Below are 18,049 nucleotides of genomic sequence, written 5' to 3' on the forward strand. Positions count from 1 at the left end.
GCCACTGCACTCACCAGCCATGAGCCCAGTTTCTGGCTGAGCGGCGCTCGCCCTGTGGGAATGCACTAACCACCAGGGCTTAGCTCCTGTGTTGAGCATCATGCCTCTGGTGGTCAGTGTGCATCGTAGCGACCTTTCTTTCTGCTGGTTGTTCTACTGTTAGATCAATTTGCATATTAGGGTCTTATTATATAGGTTTCAATAGATAAAATTCTCCACAAATATCATAATTGTTCTGTTACATAAGATGAGCAAATCCAACTTGACAATGGTAGTGATGGACACCTCACAGATATAAAGACAGAGCAAACCTTAAAGTGATGGAAATAATACCATGTAAACGGTAAAAACGAGTAAGGGGCATCTTTACTACCACTGCTGTACTAGTATCTATATCTCTATCTGTATCTTTATCTGTACCTGTATATGTATATATATCTATAGATTTAGTTTAATATACGTGTACTAATATAAGAAGTAGACGAGGGTTAAGGTAAGACCCATTTATGGATTTGTGCTAATAAATTCATTTTTAAAATGCATTTATAAAGTCTTGCTTTGTAGAACAGACTAATTTTCATAGTGTAATTATTCTTATCATGGCTGATTGACGTTCACCAACATGCTGTCATTGAATGTGAGTTGGAAGAGATGTGCAAAATCAGCTTGAAGCAAATGTGAGACAGCAAACAATAATCAGTTCAAAGAAAATGTTCATCAGGAATGGATCATGATGGTAAATCAGTGAATCCTCAATAACATAGTCTAAAAATACAAACTCACATTTATAATTGTGTAACATATTTTACAAAAAATTTTACATAGGTCTTTAAGAGATTCTGAACAAGAAAATAAATAATTATTAACAAGCCAAGTAGCAAATTTGACCAACTTGAATATTAACAGCACTTGTACATAACAACAGAATGCATATTCTAAGATTATATGGAGATGTCGATCGTATAATAATTATAGAAGATCTGTCTCACTGTGCTCCTGCCTGGAACCAGAGGACTTAGGTGATTACCAGTTAAAGAACTTAACCCTATTGACACACATCTCTAAGGCCTGTTTTATATCTCTGTTCCTCAGGCTGTAGATGAAGGGGTTCAGCATGGGGGTAACTAACGTATACATGACTGAAGCAATTATGTCTTTAGAACCCCATGATGAGGAGAAAAAGTAAACACCTGTAGTTGTCCCATAATATAAAAACACCACAGAGAGATGGGAGCCACAGGTGGAAAAGGCTTTATAGAGTCTCTTAGTGGAGGGCACCCTCAGGATAATGGTTCCTATACAGATATAGGAGCCTAAAATAACAAACAAAAGCAGTAAGAAAAGCATTCCTCCCTCAGCGAATAGGACCAGCTCATTGAGGGCGATGTCAGAGCAGCTCAGCTGCAGCAGCACAGTGAGATCACAGAAGAAGTGGGTGATGATATTGCGGGCACCGAAGGACAGGCGGACCAAGAGGAGGGTATGAAAAAGTGCATGGACAGAGGCAGCCATATAAGACCCAGCCACCAGCAACATGCACAGCCCATTCCTCATGATGGTGGTGTAGTGCAGAGGGTGACAGATGGCCACGTACCTGTCATATGCCATCCCTGCCAGAAGGAAATTGTCAACACTAGCAAAAAGTATGAAGAAATATAACTGAGAAATGCACCCCACATAGGGGATGGATTGTTGCCGAGTCTGAAGGTCCGTGAGCATCTTAGGGACAGTGACAGAGGAGAGAGAAATGTCAGAGAAGGCCAAGTGGCTGAGGAAGAAGTACATGGGCGTGTGCAGGCGAGAGTCCAGCCTGATGAGCAGGATGATGAGCAGGTTGCCCAGCACCGTGGTCAGGTACATGCCCAGGAACAGGGTGAAGAACACGCCCTGCTGCCCTGGCGGGATGGGGAGCCCCAGGAGGAGGAACTGGGACACGCTGCTCTGGTTCTCAGGCCTCATGCTGCTCTTCTGTCTGCTGGGGAGGAAGAAAGTGTGGGGAACTCCAGAACCTAGAAAGGAAGATCAGAACCATCACATCTCATTCCTTCATTTTTCTGGGCAAGCCATTCATTTTGTAAAACTTTTGTATTTATTTCTCACACCTGTGGATTATGCACCTTTTGTCTATTCCAGTCTTGCTCCAGGAAAACATTGGAACCCCAAGTAGTCAACAAGATCTCATTACAAAGAAGCAAGAGTGTGTTCACTGTGTCATTCACCATGATTTATTGAACATGGAGTCGGTGTCAGGACCTCTATTAAGGACTGAGATACAGCAGCGAACAAGAGAAGCAAGGTCCCCACTTCTATGAGTTTAGGTCTTGATGAGCATGGAGGGATCATTTCTACACCAGCCCAGAGCGAAACCATAATAATTCCCCCTGGCAGAACTAGAAGGTGAGCCCCTGAGAAACTGTCAGTTCTTTTGGTTTTAAAGTTCTGAGTGGGCGTTTGTGGAGCATTATCCCATTGAACCTCAGCTATAAACACAGGGACAAGCTAGTAATGGGTGGCCATTGAAACCATTGGATGCCAGAAAATCTCCAAAACAGTCCACAATTTCATAATAATACTGAGCATTTTGGTGGCATAAACACTGTGCTGAACACGAGGTTAAAGGCTTTTTCTAGTTTCCTAAGAAAATCTAGCATCAGCTTTATATTCCCAGGTTAAAAATCTTCACAGCTGCACGAGGAATTATGTTTGGAAATAGAAATGTAAGGGATATAAGTTTTGCACCATTTTTAGGTTACAAAGTACCACATATTCTTTAATGGACTTAGTAGTATTGTAATGACTTTGTATGGTGACTTGACTGTTACAAGACTTATTGTGGTGATGGGTATATAATTGGTCAATCACCATGCTGTATACACCTAAACCTAATATATTGTATGTCCACTTTAGGAATAAATGTAAAGGAGAAAAATGATCAAATACTGACTACTTCATGCAGTTTAGTCTAATATGTCTGCATGATGAGAACCTGTGCTCTTACCCACTCCCCATGAAACTTCCCTCTTCATTGGGAACACCCTTTGCTAATTTAAGGTTGACAGTACTTCAAAATTTTCTTAGATCCCTACCTAGAGAGTTCGCTTCATTCATAATGGTCTGTTTTTCCATTAACAAAACACCCTTACATTCATTACCATTTGCTTACATGTTTATGAGGCAAGTGCCATTCCTTTCTTCACTTTGTAGATTGAAAAGAGAGGCCAGTGAGTTAAGTGACTTTTTCCAGGTTCGCCGCACCCGTGGGTGGCATTCCTGCACTCTGACTTCACACAGCATGACACCTAATGTTTCTTAGCCTGGACATTAAGTGAAAGTGTTACCAGCCTCTGAGTGACCCAGTTACACTTGGGTATGTGAGAAGCACAGCAGATCCATTTCGGACACCTGAGTTCTTTGGAGCTTGTTTAGTTCAGCCAATGGGGCCCCAGGAGAAGGTCTCTGAAGGAAATATTTGAGGTCATAGGGGCAAGTTGGAAGCCCAGACACACATTCAAATCACACACACACACACACACACACACACACACACACACACACACAAATACACACACTGCCGATTTGAGAATTTCAATGAACTGTGATCATGTTCCCTCCTTAGGGAAGGATTGCCAATCTGGGGTTCAGCTCATAAACACTCATAGACATACATACAAGTCATAATAAACACACAAAGCGAGACATACACACCACTCAGTGATGGACCACTCACCCACAAACACTCTCAATGCACATCAACACAACTGGCTCATGACACATCTGGCAAAGACTTAATCCCCACATATACATAGCTCATGTACTATACACATACATCACCAAAAACACCCAAAAGCACAAACAATTCAAAAATACCACAGGAAACACACCAACAATACATATGCCCACCCAGCCACATTCACTGCATTAAGCAGTGCACACCCTCCTATTAATGAGAGGTTTGCTTCCCCCCTTCCAGTCTCTTCCCGCACCCCACACCCCACACCCCTTTCCCCCTGAGAATTGTCAGTCCACTCCCTTTCTATGCCCCTAATTCTATTATATTCACCAGTTTATTCTTTTCATCAGATTTTTTTATTCGCTTGATTTTTAGATTCACTTGTTGATAGATATGTATTTGTTGTTCATAATTTTTATCTTTACCTTTTTCTTCTTCTTCCTCTTCTTAAAGAATACCTTTCAGCATTTCATATAATACTGGTTTGATGGTGATGAACTCCTTTAGCTTTTTCTTATCTGTGAAGCTCTTTATCTGACCATCAATTCTGAATGATAGCTTTGCTGGATAAAGTAATCTTGGTTGTAGGTTCTTGCTATTCATCTCTTTGAATATTTCTTGCCACTCCCTTCTGGCCTGCATGGTTTCTGTTGAAAAATCAGCTGACAGTCGTATGGGTACTCCCTTGTAGGTAACTAACTGTTTTTCTCTTGCTGCTTTTAAGATTCTCTCTTTGTCTTTAGCCCTTGGCATTTTAATTATGATGTGTCTTGGTGTGTTCCTGTTTGGATTCCTTTTGTTTGGGGTTCTCTTCACTTCCTGGACTTGTAAGTCTATTTCTTTCATCAGGTAGGGGAAGTTTTCTGTCATGATTTCTTCTAATACGCTTTCAGTATCTTGCTCTCTCTCTTCTTCTGGCACCCCAATAATTTGGATGTTGGTACGTTTGAAATTGTCCCAGAGACTCCTTACATTATCTTCATATTTTTGGATCCTTTTTTCATTTTGCTTTTCTGGATGGGTGTTTTTTGCTTCTTCATATTTCAAATCTTTGACTTGATTCTTGGGATCCTCTAGTCTGCTGTTGGATCTCTGTATATTATTTTTAATTTCAGTCAGTGTATGTTTAATTTCTGACTGGTCCTTTTCCATTTTTTTGGCATTCTCAATAAGATCCTTGAAGGTCTCACTAAGTTCCTCGGAGGTTCGTAGAAGATTCTTGAGTAACCTTATAACTGTGGTTTTGAACTCTATGTTCTCCATTAGTTTGCTTTCCTCCATTTCTTTCATTTGCGACATGTTTCTTTGTCTTGGCATTTTTGGCTGACTGCGAGGACCCGCTATGTCTATAGTGGAAGAACTACTGTGCTGGAGACACCCTTATGGGGCCAGACTTGCTTCAGTGGGGCTTTGGTGCTCACTGTGTCTGCTTCTTGAGTGTGTCCCTTATGGATTTGAGGAGTTAAAATCTGGTATCTGACCAGGGGTACCCTGGCTCCTGGATCTCCAAGTCAACCACTGTGTGAGTCCACCCAGCAGGAGCTACAGTGATACCAGCAGATTTCTCCTCTTTGTTTGGGGTTTGGAAGTTTTGGAGCTCTCTGACCCAGCTGCAGTTAGGTTAGGCTGCAAAAGCGCAGGTAATTCCTTTGAGCCACTGCACACAGTTTGGGTGGGGATGTAAATTGAGTGGGGCGGGGTCTCAGAGAATCCCCAGGGCGAAGCAAACAGCAATGGCTGCCGTCAGCGTCTCCGTGACTCCGCAACTCTGTGTCCCTCTGCGTCCGGAGTCCCGCGCACCCACAGCAACAATGATCCCTGTGAGCAGCTCTGCAAGAAAGCCACTTTCGCTTTCCGACCTGCTGCAAGACAGTCCAGTTTCTCCCCATAGGAGTCTGGGACCCCAGAGTCTGGCCGTAAATGAGTTCAGAGCATTCGAGAGCTTGTATCAACTTCTGATTGAAAAAAACCGCGCACCCAGGTGCAGCCTGCCTCGTGCACGCCTTTGTACCTCTGTTCTTGGCACCTCTGCACCTCCTACCCGGTCTCAATGTACTTCTTTCTTTCCTTCTAGTTGTAGAACTTCCACTCGGTCAGCTTTCACATGGTTCTGGATGATGGCTGTTTTGTCTTATAGTTGTAGTTTCAATGTTGTTGGGGGGGGGGGGCAGCACACACAGGTTTATACCTTATGCAGCCATCTTGGTTCTCTCGAGTATACATCTTGATGAACATGGAGGGATCATTTCTACACCAGCTCAGAGGCAACCATAATGATTCACCATGAAAGAAACTGAAGATGAGCCCCTGCAAAGTAGTGTCAGTTGTTTCTGCCTGAAAGTACTGTGAGACTCAAGTGCTGAGTGGGCATTATTAGAGTGTTATCATACTTTTCCTATGAACCTGCCGGGTGCCATTAACCCAAAGCTAATGTAAACCCAGGGACAGTCTAGAAATGGGTGGCCATTGAAAGCCACTGGATGCCAGAATAGCTCCAAAACAGAATAGTCCACAGACTATATTTTATCATCATGCTGAGATTTTTGTGAACATTTGGGTACTCGGCTAGGGACCTCACCTACCTTTTCTAATTAAATCTACTCATCAGTCTCACATTCTTAGATTTTTAAAAAACATATATTTTCATTGATTTCATGGATTAAAGGAGAGGGAGAGAAAGATAGAAACATCAATGATGAGAGAGAATCATTGATAGGCTGCCTCCTCCATCCTCCCCCCTAACTGTGGTTCATACCCACAAACCAGGCATGTCCCCTCACAGGGAAATAAACTGTGACCTTGTGGTTCATAGGTCAATGCTCAACCACTGAGCCAACACAGCCAGGCACATTCCTAGATTTTACCTCTTTAAAGCTGTACTAAGAATTTGTGTACTTTCATCTATGTTAGCTTTTAAGAAACAGAAACATAAATGGCACAAATTCTGTAGTCTCACTATACATTAGGGGACAGAAGGGCACATATACTAGCACACTTGTGTGTATTTCTGTATCTAAATATATGTGATATATAATGTATATAAATTGATACATATGTATTATCATTTTCTCTATATTAAAAATTTCCAAGTATTAGCTACTTCTTGGGGTTCTATCTAATATATCTTTGTGATTAGAACCCATGCTCTTAAGCATTACACATGGAAACTTCCCTTTTCTTGCTTAAGGGAGTCAAGGACAATGTATTATTTTAGAGCTGTGAGGACCAAAAGTTGTCCAAAATTCTTAGTCCTCTTCCTAGATAATTTCATTTCTTCATATTTCTTTCCAACTGATAATAAATTCTCAAATACATTAGCTTTATTTATACAATAAATATTTACTGAGAGGCTCTGTAAGATTCACTGAAACAAGTGCAGTTCTTTCCATTTTATAGATGAGGAACCTGAGGCCAAAAATTTATATAACTTGCCCTAGTGGATAGAGCGTTGGCCTGCAGACCGAAGGGTGCCGGGTTCGATTCTGGTCAAGGGCAGATACTTTGATTTCAGGCTCCTTCCTGGCCCGGACCCTGGTCAGTGGCTCATGCAGGAGGCAACCAATTGATGATTCTCTCACATTGATATTTCTCTCTGTCTTTCCCTCTCTCTTTTACTCTCTCTAAAATCAATGGAAAAATATCCTCTGTTGAGGATTAAAAAAAATTAATGTAACTTTCCCAAGTTCTCACTGCTGTATGATGGTGATTCTTCCATATAACTTCACACATAAGGATGCCTGGTTTATTTTGCTTTCATGTTTAATAAAGTAAATAAGTGGTTGTAAAATTCTGAGCAAATCAGTCACTTGGGTACATGGAAATGAAAGCAGCTTTGTTTCAAGAGGCAAGGAGAGGCTTAGAGTGTGGTTAACTCAGCTAATGGTGCCCCAGAAGGAGGACATTTAAGGAAATTCTTAAGGTCGTGAGTGCAGATCACATATGGAGATGTACACCACACACACACACACACACACACACACACACACACACACTGCAGAGCTGAGGATTCCAGTCACCTGTGACCACATTCCTGTCTTCAGGGAAGAATAGTCAATATGTGGTTCAGCTCAAAAACACTTGTCTACATACATACAAATCATAAGTAACACACTAAGTGAGACATGCACAACACACAATGATGGACCACTCACCCACAAAAATACTAACACATCTGACTCATGGACTCATCTGGTAATACTCAACTCACCACATATACATAACTCAAGCACTGTACACACATCACCAAAAGCACACAAGACGACAAACAATTAGAAAATCTTACAAGAGCCCAGCTGGTGTTGCTCAGTGGTTAAGTGTCAACCTATCAAACAGGAGGTCTCGGTTCGATTCTGATCAGGGTACATGCCTGGGCTTTTGGTTCAATCCCTAGTGGGGTGTGTGCAGGAGGCAGCTGATCAATGATTCTATCTCATCAAACATAGAGACATATGTTTCTATGTCTCTCTCCCTCTCCTTTCCTCTCTGAAACCAATAAAAAATATTTTTGTAAAAAATCTCACAAGAAACACATACCACAGCACATATGCACACCCAGCCACACACTCACCACAACAAGTAGCACACGCCTTCCTATTACTGAGAGGCAGGCTTCAACCTTTTCTGACTATTCCCTTTTTGGAGAAGGGTGTCTACTTGGTGCAGTTAAGCCTATTCAGTCACAGGCAGTCATTAAACCAGCAACAACATCCAATCACCTGGTCACATACACATGGTCACATACACACAGAGAAAATCAAACAACACCCCTTCCAGCTCTCACACATGAGTGTGTCACCCACAGCACAGCTCCCATGTGCACCAGTAAATGCTGCTGAGCAGAGGTGTGAGCTCTCTCTGAGCTGACCTTGGTTCCTGGTGAGGTCGGGCATCTTCTTGTCCAGTAGCAGAGACAACAGTCTCACTCCTGATGCTCAGCTGTGAGGCCAGTGGTTATGATGACAGGCATGAATCAGGAATCCCTCACCACATGCCAAGAAGTGAGAACTTGTTCTACATGCATGAAAACAGGACTTTGAGTCAGATATATAGCGTACTCAGACACACACACTTACACATACAACTATTAAATACCAGGTACACAAGCATATGCAATACACGCAGACACACACACAAATTCATGGGCACAGTCTCACACATGAACCCACTAGCACACAGGCAGATCCATCACCAAGTGCAGATTTCTAGCTCCTCTCACCTGGGCTCATCATTGGTGAGTTCAGACACCTTCTGCTCCACACTGTCGCCCATCTCAGGTTTCCTTCAGGAGACCTAATATGTAGACACACAGAAGCAATATCTGGGGACTTGGCACTTCTACAGCCTTTCCTTTTCCTTAACCAGCTCCAGAGAAATGAGTCCACAGATGACACTTAACTGCTAATGAGAGACTGCAACAAAGTCCAAGTCCACAAGTTTCTGGTTAATTTCTGACTGTCCTTTGGGGAGCTCTGTGTCCAAGAGCCAGAGGGACTGGAATCCTAGGAGACAGTGTCCCTGATCCAGTCATGCCCTGGATGCTTTTCTTCTTGGGCATTATTCCAGCTGGGACAAAGGATTTTTCAACTTAACATTTTAAATTATTTTAAACATACAGAAAAACTGTAAAATGCCACATAGGTTTGGAGAAAAGTAGGTTTCCAGTTGTGAGTACGCAAAACACAGAGTTTATTCACATGTTATTATTTATTATTATTGTATTACTTTTCATGGTAACATACACACAGAGAAAACCAAACACACTCTCCATCTCTCTAAACATACTTTTGCCCTAACTTATAATTTGCTAATGTGGTTTCTTCCAGGTTATCTACTGGATATTTACTATTTTTATTTTTTTTTCTTGTTTTTTTTTCTTTTTTAAAATTTATTGCTTCAAGTATTACAAAGGGTATTACATATGTGTCCATTTTATCCCCCTGCCCTAGACAGTCCCCTAGCCTCCCCTATCCCCCAGTGTATTATGTCCATTGGTTATGCTTATATGCATGCATACAAGTCCTTTAGTTGATCTCTTACCCCCCTACCTCCTGCCCCCTAACCCTCCCCGGCCTTCCCGCTGCAGTTTGACAATCTGTTTGAAGCAGCTCTGCCTCTGTATCTATTATTGTTCAAAAGTTTATAATGGTCTCTATTATCCATGAATGAGTGAGATCATGTGGTATTTTTCCTTCATTGACTGGCTTATTTCACTTAGCATAATGCTCTCCAGTTCCATCCATGCTGTTGCAAATGGTAAGAGTTCCTTCCTTTTTAGAGCAGCATAGTATTCCATCGTGTAGATGTACCACAGTTTTCTAATCCATTCATCTACTGATGGGCACTTAGGCTGTTTCCAGATCTTAGCTATGGTGAATTGTGCTGCTATGAACATAGGGGTGCATATATCCTTTCTGATTGGTGTTTCTGGTTTCTTGGGATATATTCCTAGAAGTGGGATCACAGGGTCAAATGGGAGTTCCATTTTCACTTTTTTAAGGAAACTCCATACTGTCTTCCATAGTGGCTGCACCAGTCTGCATTCCCACCAGCAGTGCACAAGTGATCCTTTTTCTCCACATCCTCTCCAGCACTTGTCGTTTGTTGATTTGTTGATGATAGCCAGTCTGACAGGTGTGAGATGGTACCTCATTGTTGTTTTGATTTGCATCTCTCGGACGATTAGTGACTTTGAGCATGTTTTCATATGTCTCTTGGCTTTCTGAATGTCCTCTTTTGAAAGGTGTCTATTTATGTCCTTTGCCCATTTTTTGATTGGATTGTTTATCTTCCTTTTGTTAAGTTGTATGAGTTCCCTATAAATTTTGGAGATTAGGCCCTTATCAGATATGACATTGGCAAATATGTTTTCCCACACAGTGGGTTTTCTCGTTGTTTTGTTGATGGTTTCTTTTACTGTGCAGAAGCTTTTTATTTTGATGTAGTCCCATTTGTTCATTTTTTCTTTAGTTTCAAGTGCCCTAGGAGCTGTATCAGTGAAGAAATTGCTTCGGCATATGTCTGAGGTTTTGTTGCCTTTTCTGGCTGCGACATCTGTCACCCCATTGATCGCCAGGGTTGATTCGGCTGATCTGGCTGGCTAGGCGGGTGTCCCCCTCCTCCCTCACCGATCCATGTGCGTCCCTCCCGAAGCTGCGCGCTTGGTCAAAGAGGACGACCTTCCCCCCCGAGGAGAGGACCGGTCTTCGGTCAAGGGTATACGAGTAGCTGCGCTCCCCTGCTAGAACCTCCAAACAAGCTCTCAAGGTCCATTTTTTTTTCATTTTTTTATTGATTAAGTTATTACATATGTGTCCTTATTCCCACATTACCTTCCCCCCCACACTCATGTCCTCACCCCCCTATAGTCTGTGTCCACTGGTTAGGCCTGTATGCTAGCATATAAGTCCTTTGTTTGTTCTCTGCCCCTTCCCCCCACCATCCCCTTGCTTCCCTCTGAGGTTTGCTGGTCTGATTGATGCTTCTCTGTCTCTGGATCTGTTTTTGTTCATCAGTTTATGTTGTTCATTATATTCAACAAATGAGTGAGATCATGTGATATTTATCTTTCTCTGACTGGCTTATTTCACTTAGCATAATGCTCTCCAGTTCCATCCACACTGTTGCAAATGGTAAGAACTCCTTCTTTTTTACTGCCACATAGTATTCCATTGCGTATATGTACCACAGCTTTTTAATCCACTCATCTATTGATGGGCACTTAGGCTGTTTCCAAATCTTAGCTATGGTTATTGTGCTGCTATGAACATAGGGGTGCATATATCCTTTCTAATTGGTGTTTCTAGTTTCTTGGGATATATTCCTAGAAGTGGGATCACTGGATCAAATGGGAGTTCCATTTTTAGTTTTTTTGAGGAAACTCCATACTGTTCTCCACAGTGGATGCACCAGTATACATTCCTACCGGCAGTTCAGGAGGGTTCCTTTTTCTCCACATCCTCCCTCGCCAGCACTTGTCGTTTGTTGATTTGTTGATGATAGCCATTCTGACAGGTGTGAGATGGTACCGCATTGTTGTTTTGATTTGCATCTCTCAGATGATTAGTGACTTTGAACATGTTTTCGTATGTCTTTTGGCCTTTCTTCTGTCTTCTTTCGAAAAGTATTTAGGTCCGTTGCCCATTTTTTGATTGAGTTGTTTATCTTCCTTTTGTTAAGTTGTATAAGTAGTTACTATTTTTTAAATTTACTGTTCTTACCTTGTAATGAATAGATATCATTTGGGTAGATATTTTGACACTATACAAACATAACATTTCCTTTACTAAAATTTCAACTTACTATATTTGACATCCATTGGTGATTCTTAATGTAGGAAATTTTTGCAAATGTTGTTGCCAAATTGTGATATTACAATTTCACTAGAGGCCCAGTGCATGAAATGTATGCACTGGTAGGGTCCCTAGCGGCTGCCAGCTGCCAGCCTGATACTCCCTCCTTTTCACCAGCTCCTTGCTACCACTGCCACTGCCACCAGCTGGGGCCTCCCTCCCTTCCCCTGGTGGCCTGCTGCTGCTGGGGCCTCCCTTCCCCATTGCTTGCTGCTGCCACTGCTGACCAGGGCTTCCCTCCCTTCCCCTGGCTGGACCTGCCCCCTGGTTGACCTCCTGGACAAACACTCAGTCAAGGGGATAATTTGCATACTGCGTTGTTATTATATAGGATTATTTCTCCTAGATTTATTATTTGTACTCTCTTATAAGAAGAAAATTACTCTTTTTCCACACTCATTAGTTTTTTATTTATTCATTTACTAGAGGCCTGGTGCACAAAATTTCGTGTACCTGTGTGTGGGGGGGGGTTCCTTTTGCCTGGCCTGCACCCTCTGGCAACCTGGGATCCCTCGGGTGATATGTACACCTTCCAGCTTAGGCATGCTCCCCTGCAGAGTGGGCCTAAGCCGCAGTCGTTCATCCTTAGTGCTGCCGAGGAGGCAGGAGAGGCTCCTGCCACCACCACTACTCTCGCAGCCATCAGCCCAGCTTGTGGCTAAGTGGAACTCCCTGTGGAAGTGCACTGACCACCAGGGGGCAGCCCCTGCATTGAGCGTCTCACCCCTGGTGGTCATTGTGCATCATAGCGACCAGTTGTTCTGCTGTTAGGGTTAATTTGCATATTACCCTTTTATTATATAGGATGTTATGGACTCATAGATTCTTATTCTCTGAGTTATATTCATTTATAATTTATTATTCATTTTGAAACTTTAGTTGTGCTTATTGCCTATGAGGATTCTAAACGAGCTCAGAGAAGCCAACTGGAAAATATGTAAAAAAGAAACACAAGAAGGAGAAAGTAGAAACTGAGAGCCTAAAGGAATGTTTAACCACAAAGGGATGAGTCAGGAGTGGGACAGGAAGAATGGGAGATGGAAACAGCATAGATGTTGATATATGACCTATGAATTTCAATCTATTTCTACAATTAAAGCCCATGATTCCTAATTGATATCTCCAATTCTAGTTTGACACCATAGAGTTCTTTCCAGCCTCTTCTTTTTTATGTACATAGCTCCCTAGACAGAGAGAGAGAGAGAGATAGAGAGAGAGAGAGAGAGAGAGAGAGAGAGAGAGAGAGAGAGACTCCCTTTCCCTCAATGTTTACTTATTTGCTGAGTCTTTGGATACATGGTGAGTTGTTTCAGAATCTTGACTCACACCACTGTGAGTGACACACTAAGTACTGCTTAAAACTTTGTTGTAAGTTTGTTTTTTTATTGTGAGAGTATATAGTCAAAATTCTGGGTTCAAGAATTACTTTGGGTACTTATTTTATTTTCCTCTTCGGTGTAATGACAGTGTATAATGATATTATAGTTATGTTCACTTATATTGTTTTATTCTATTTTGCTTTGTTCACCACGTCTTCTATTTATTTTTAGTGGCAAAAGACAACATAGTCAAAAGGACACAAATAATTCTAACCCCTCCCCTCTGACAGCTGTCAGTCTACTCTAGATTACAATGTCATTTATTTACATTGTTTAATAAAACCATACAGATGTCAAGTGTACAGCTAAATAAAACAGCACCTGCATACTGCATTGTGCACTCACCACCCAAAATTATCTCTCTTTCCCTCTCCTTTGATCCTCCCTTTGTTCACTACCACCTCCTCCCAAAAACCCCTTTTCCTCTGGCACTCACCATGCTGTTTTCCATGTCTATATGTGATATATATTTTTTCTTGCTTTATTCCTTCACCATTTTTTTGTCCAGCCCTCCTTAACACCTCCCTCTGACAGCTGTCAGTCTACTCTATGTATCTATGCTTCTGTTTCTATTTTGTTTTTGTTTGTTTTTTTTCATTATTTTGACCATTAGAATACACACATAAGTGAGGTCATATGGTATTCGTCTTTCTCTGACTAAACTTAGCATAATAATTTCCAGGTCTATCCATGCTGTCTCAAAAAGACATTTTCCTTTTTTCAACCAGGTAGTGTTCCACTGTGTAAATGTACCATGGGTTCTTTTAATTCCTCATCTACTGATGGGCACTTGGGCTGTTTCCAGATCTTAACTACTTCCCGTCTTTCTTTATGTTTAAATATATATGAATATTTTACTTCCCCTTCATTTTTACATGACATATAGCGAGCTATAAATACTCTTTTACACATTGCTTTTTAAAATTTAACAGTATATCCTATTTATGCATACTGATTCATAAATATCTCTGTTCTTATATTTTTTCCCAGTTGCAAAATACCAAATTTCATTGATGTTCTATAGAGTTTTCTTTACTGGTCCTAGTATGAGATATTAGTGTTGAGTGTCCTAAATGCCACCCAATTGTATACCTCCAATGGCTAACATGATAAATTTTATGTTTTGTATATTAAACTATAATTAAAAATTAAAGAGTAAATAAGATGTAATCTCTGTATACTGGTATAGCACATAAAAGAATTACAATAACAACAACAACAACATAATAACAATAATAATAATATATGATCAATATGTAAATAAGGGGAATGGAATAAAAATATATATTTGATTAATCAAAAGGGAAGAAGATAAGAGACAATAAATGTGAAGCAGGTGAATCATAAAAATCAGTAATATGCAAAATATAAATTTAGATATATTATGATTATATTAGACTAGAGTCCTGGTGCATGAAATTCATGCACTGGGTCGTGGGGGGATCCCTCAGCCTTGCCTGTACCCTCTCACAGTCCGGGACCCCTTGGGAGATGTCTGCTGACTGGCTTAGTCCCGATTCCCCTTAGGGATTGGGCCTAAGCCCGAAGTCAGACATCCCTCTCACAGTCCGGGCTCTCACAGTCCAGGTCCCCTTGCTCCTTACTGCCTGCCTGCAGTGGAGGTCGGAGAGGCTCCTGCCACTACTGCTGAACTCGCCAGCCATGAGCCTGGCTTCTGGCTGAGCTGTGATCGCCCTGTAAGAGTGCACTAACCACCAGGGGGCAGCTCCTGTGTTGAACATCAGGCCCCTGGTGGTCAGTGCGCATCATAGCGACCGTTCGTTTCGCCGGTTGTTCCACTGTTCGATCGATTTTCATATTAGGGTTTTATTATATAAAATATCAATAGATAAAATTCTCCACAAATATCATAATTGTTGTGTTTCATAAAATGAGCAAATCCCACTTGACACTGTTAGTGATGGACACCTCACAGATATAAAGACATAGCAACCTTAAAGTGATGAAAATAATACCATGTAAATGGTAACAACAAGTAAGGGGCATCTTTACTACCACTGCTATACTAGTATCTATATCTCTATCTGTATCTTTATCTGTACCTGTGTGTGTGTGTGTGTGTGTGTGTGTGTGTGTGTGTATATATATATATAGATTTAGTTATAATATATCTGTACTAATATCAGAAGTAAACAAGGTGTTAAGGTAAGACCCATTGCTAGATGTGTACTATTAAATTCATTTTAAAAATGCATTTATGAAGTCTTTCTTTGTAGCACATGCTAAGTTTCATAGTGTAATTATTCTTATCATGGCTTATTGACATCTACCAATATGATGTCATTGAATGTGAGTTGGAAGAGATGTGCACAATGAGCTTGAAGCCAATGTGAGACAGCAAACAATAATCAGTTCAAAAAAAGTTCATCAGGAATGGATCATGATGAAAAATCAGTGAATCCTCAATAACATAGTCTAAAAATACAAACTCACCATTGTAATTGTGTACCATATTTTACAAAAACTTCTACATAGGTCTTATAAGAGATTATGAACAAGAGAATAAAGGATTATTAACAACCCAAGTAGCAAATTTGACCAAGTTGAATATTAACAGCACTTGTACATGACAACAGACTGCATATTCTAAAATTATATGGAGATGTTGACTGTACAATAATTATAGACTATCTGTCTCACTGTGCTCCTGACTGCAACAAGACGATTTAGTGATTACCAGTTAAAGAACTTAACACTATTGACACACATCTCTAAGGCCTGTTTTATATCTCTGTTCCTCAGGCTGTAGATGAAGGGGTTCAGCATGGGGGTAACTACTGCATACATGACTGAGGCAATTATGTCTTTAGAACCCCATGAGGAGGAGGAAAAGTAAACACCTGCAGCTGTCCCATAGTATAAAGACACCACAGAGAGATGGGAGCCACAGGTAGAAAAGGCTTTATAGAGTCTCTTAGTGGAGGGCACCCTCAGCATGATGGTTCCTATGCAGATATATGAGCCTAAAATAATACACAAAAGCAAGAAGTAAAGCATTCCTCCCTCAGTGAATAGGACCAGCTCATTGAGGGAGATGTCAGAGCAGCTCAGCTTCAGCAGCACAGTGAGCTCACAGAAGAAGTGGGTGATGATATTGCGGGCTCCGAAGGACAAGCGGACCAAGAGGAGAGTATGAAAAAGTGCATGGACACAGGCAGCCATATAAGACCCAGCCACCAGGAACATGCACACCCCATTTCTCATGATGGTGGTATAGCGCAGAGGGTGACAGATGGCCACGTACCTGTCATATGCCATCCCTGCCAGAAGGAAATTGTCAACACCAGCAAAAAGTATGAAGAAATACAACTGAGAAATGCACCCCTCATAGGGGATGGATTGTTGCCGAGTCTGCATGTTAATGAGCATCTTTGGGGCAATGATAGATGAAAGAGAAATGTCAGAGAAGGCCAAGTGGCTGAGGAAGAAGTACATGGGCGTGTGCAGGCGAGAGTCCAGCCTGATGAGCAGGATGATGAGCAGGTTGCCCAGCACCGTGGTCAGGTAGATGCCCAGGAACAGGGTGAAGAACAGGCCCTGCTGCCCTGGCGGGATGGGGAGCCCCAGGAGGAGGAACTGGGACACGCTGCTCTGGTTCTCAGGCCTCATGCTGCTCTTCTGTCTGCTGGGGATGAAAAAGGGTTGGGAATCTCAGGAACCTAGAAAGGAAGATCAGAACCATCACATCTCATACCGTCATCTTATGGGCAAACCATTCTTTTTGTAAAACTTTCATATTAATTTCTCATACTTGTGAATGTATGCATCTTTCCTCTATTCCAATCTGGCTCCAGGAAAACAGTGGAACCCCAAGTACTCAAAAAGACCTCATTACAAAGAAGCACAAGTGTGTTCACTGTGTCATTCACCATGGTTTATTGAACATGGAGTCGGTGTCAGGACCTCTATTAAGGACTGAGATGCAGCAGTGAAGAAGAGAAGCAAGGTCCCCACTTCTATGAGTTTAGGTCTTGATGAGCATGGAGGGATCATTTCTACACCAGCCCAGAGCGAAACCATAATAATTCCCCCTGGCAGAACTATAAGGTGAGCCCCTGAGAAACTGTCAGTTCTTCCTGCTTTAAATTGCTGAGTGGTTGTTTGTGGAGCATTATCCCATTGAACCTCAGCTGTAAACACAGGGACAAGCTAGAAATGGGTGGCCATTGAAACCACTAGGTGCCAAAAAATCTCCAAAACAGTCCACGAACTATGTTTCATAATAATACTGAGCATTTTGGTGGCATAAACACTGTGCTGAACACGAGGTTAAAGGTTTTTTCTAGTTTCCTAAGTAAATCTAACATCAGCTTTACATTCCCAGATTAAAAATCTACACAGCTGCACAAAGAATTCTGTTAGGAAATAGAAATATAAGGGATATAAGTTTTACACCATTTTTGTAGGTCAGAAAGTACCAAATATTCTTTAATGGACTTAGTAGTATTGTAATAACTTTGTATGGTGACTTGACTGTTACAAGACTTATTGTGGTGATGGGTATATAATTGGTCAATCACCATGCTGTATACACCTGAACCTAATATATTGTATGTCAACTTTAGGAATAA

At 41.4% G+C, this 18,049-nt stretch overlaps 2 protein-coding genes across 2 annotated transcripts; both read right to left on the reverse strand.

Moving 5' to 3' along the window:
• Positions 1 to 1,023: 1,023 nt before the first annotated feature.
• Positions 1,024 to 1,959, reverse strand: LOC308527923 (olfactory receptor 1J4-like; the record flags this gene model as incomplete). Its single annotated transcript, XM_081103354.1, has 1 exon — positions 1,024 to 1,959. One exon carries the CDS (start codon positions 1,957 to 1,959, stop codon positions 1,024 to 1,026), a length of 936 nt encoding a protein of 311 aa, XP_080959480.1.
• A 14,192-nt stretch (positions 1,960 to 16,151) lies between these two features.
• Positions 16,152 to 17,087, reverse strand: LOC308527924 (olfactory receptor 1J4-like; the record flags this gene model as incomplete). The annotated part of the gene is made up of 1 exon (XM_081103355.1): positions 16,152 to 17,087. One exon carries the CDS (start codon positions 17,085 to 17,087, stop codon positions 16,152 to 16,154), a length of 936 nt encoding a protein of 311 aa, XP_080959481.1.
• Positions 17,088 to 18,049: the final 962 nt, after the last annotated feature.

This window comes from Myotis nattereri (genome assembly GCF_964212035.1).
Source record: "Myotis nattereri genome assembly, chromosome: 12".
NCBI classification, from domain to species: Eukaryota; Metazoa; Chordata; class Mammalia; order Chiroptera; family Vespertilionidae; genus Myotis; species Myotis nattereri.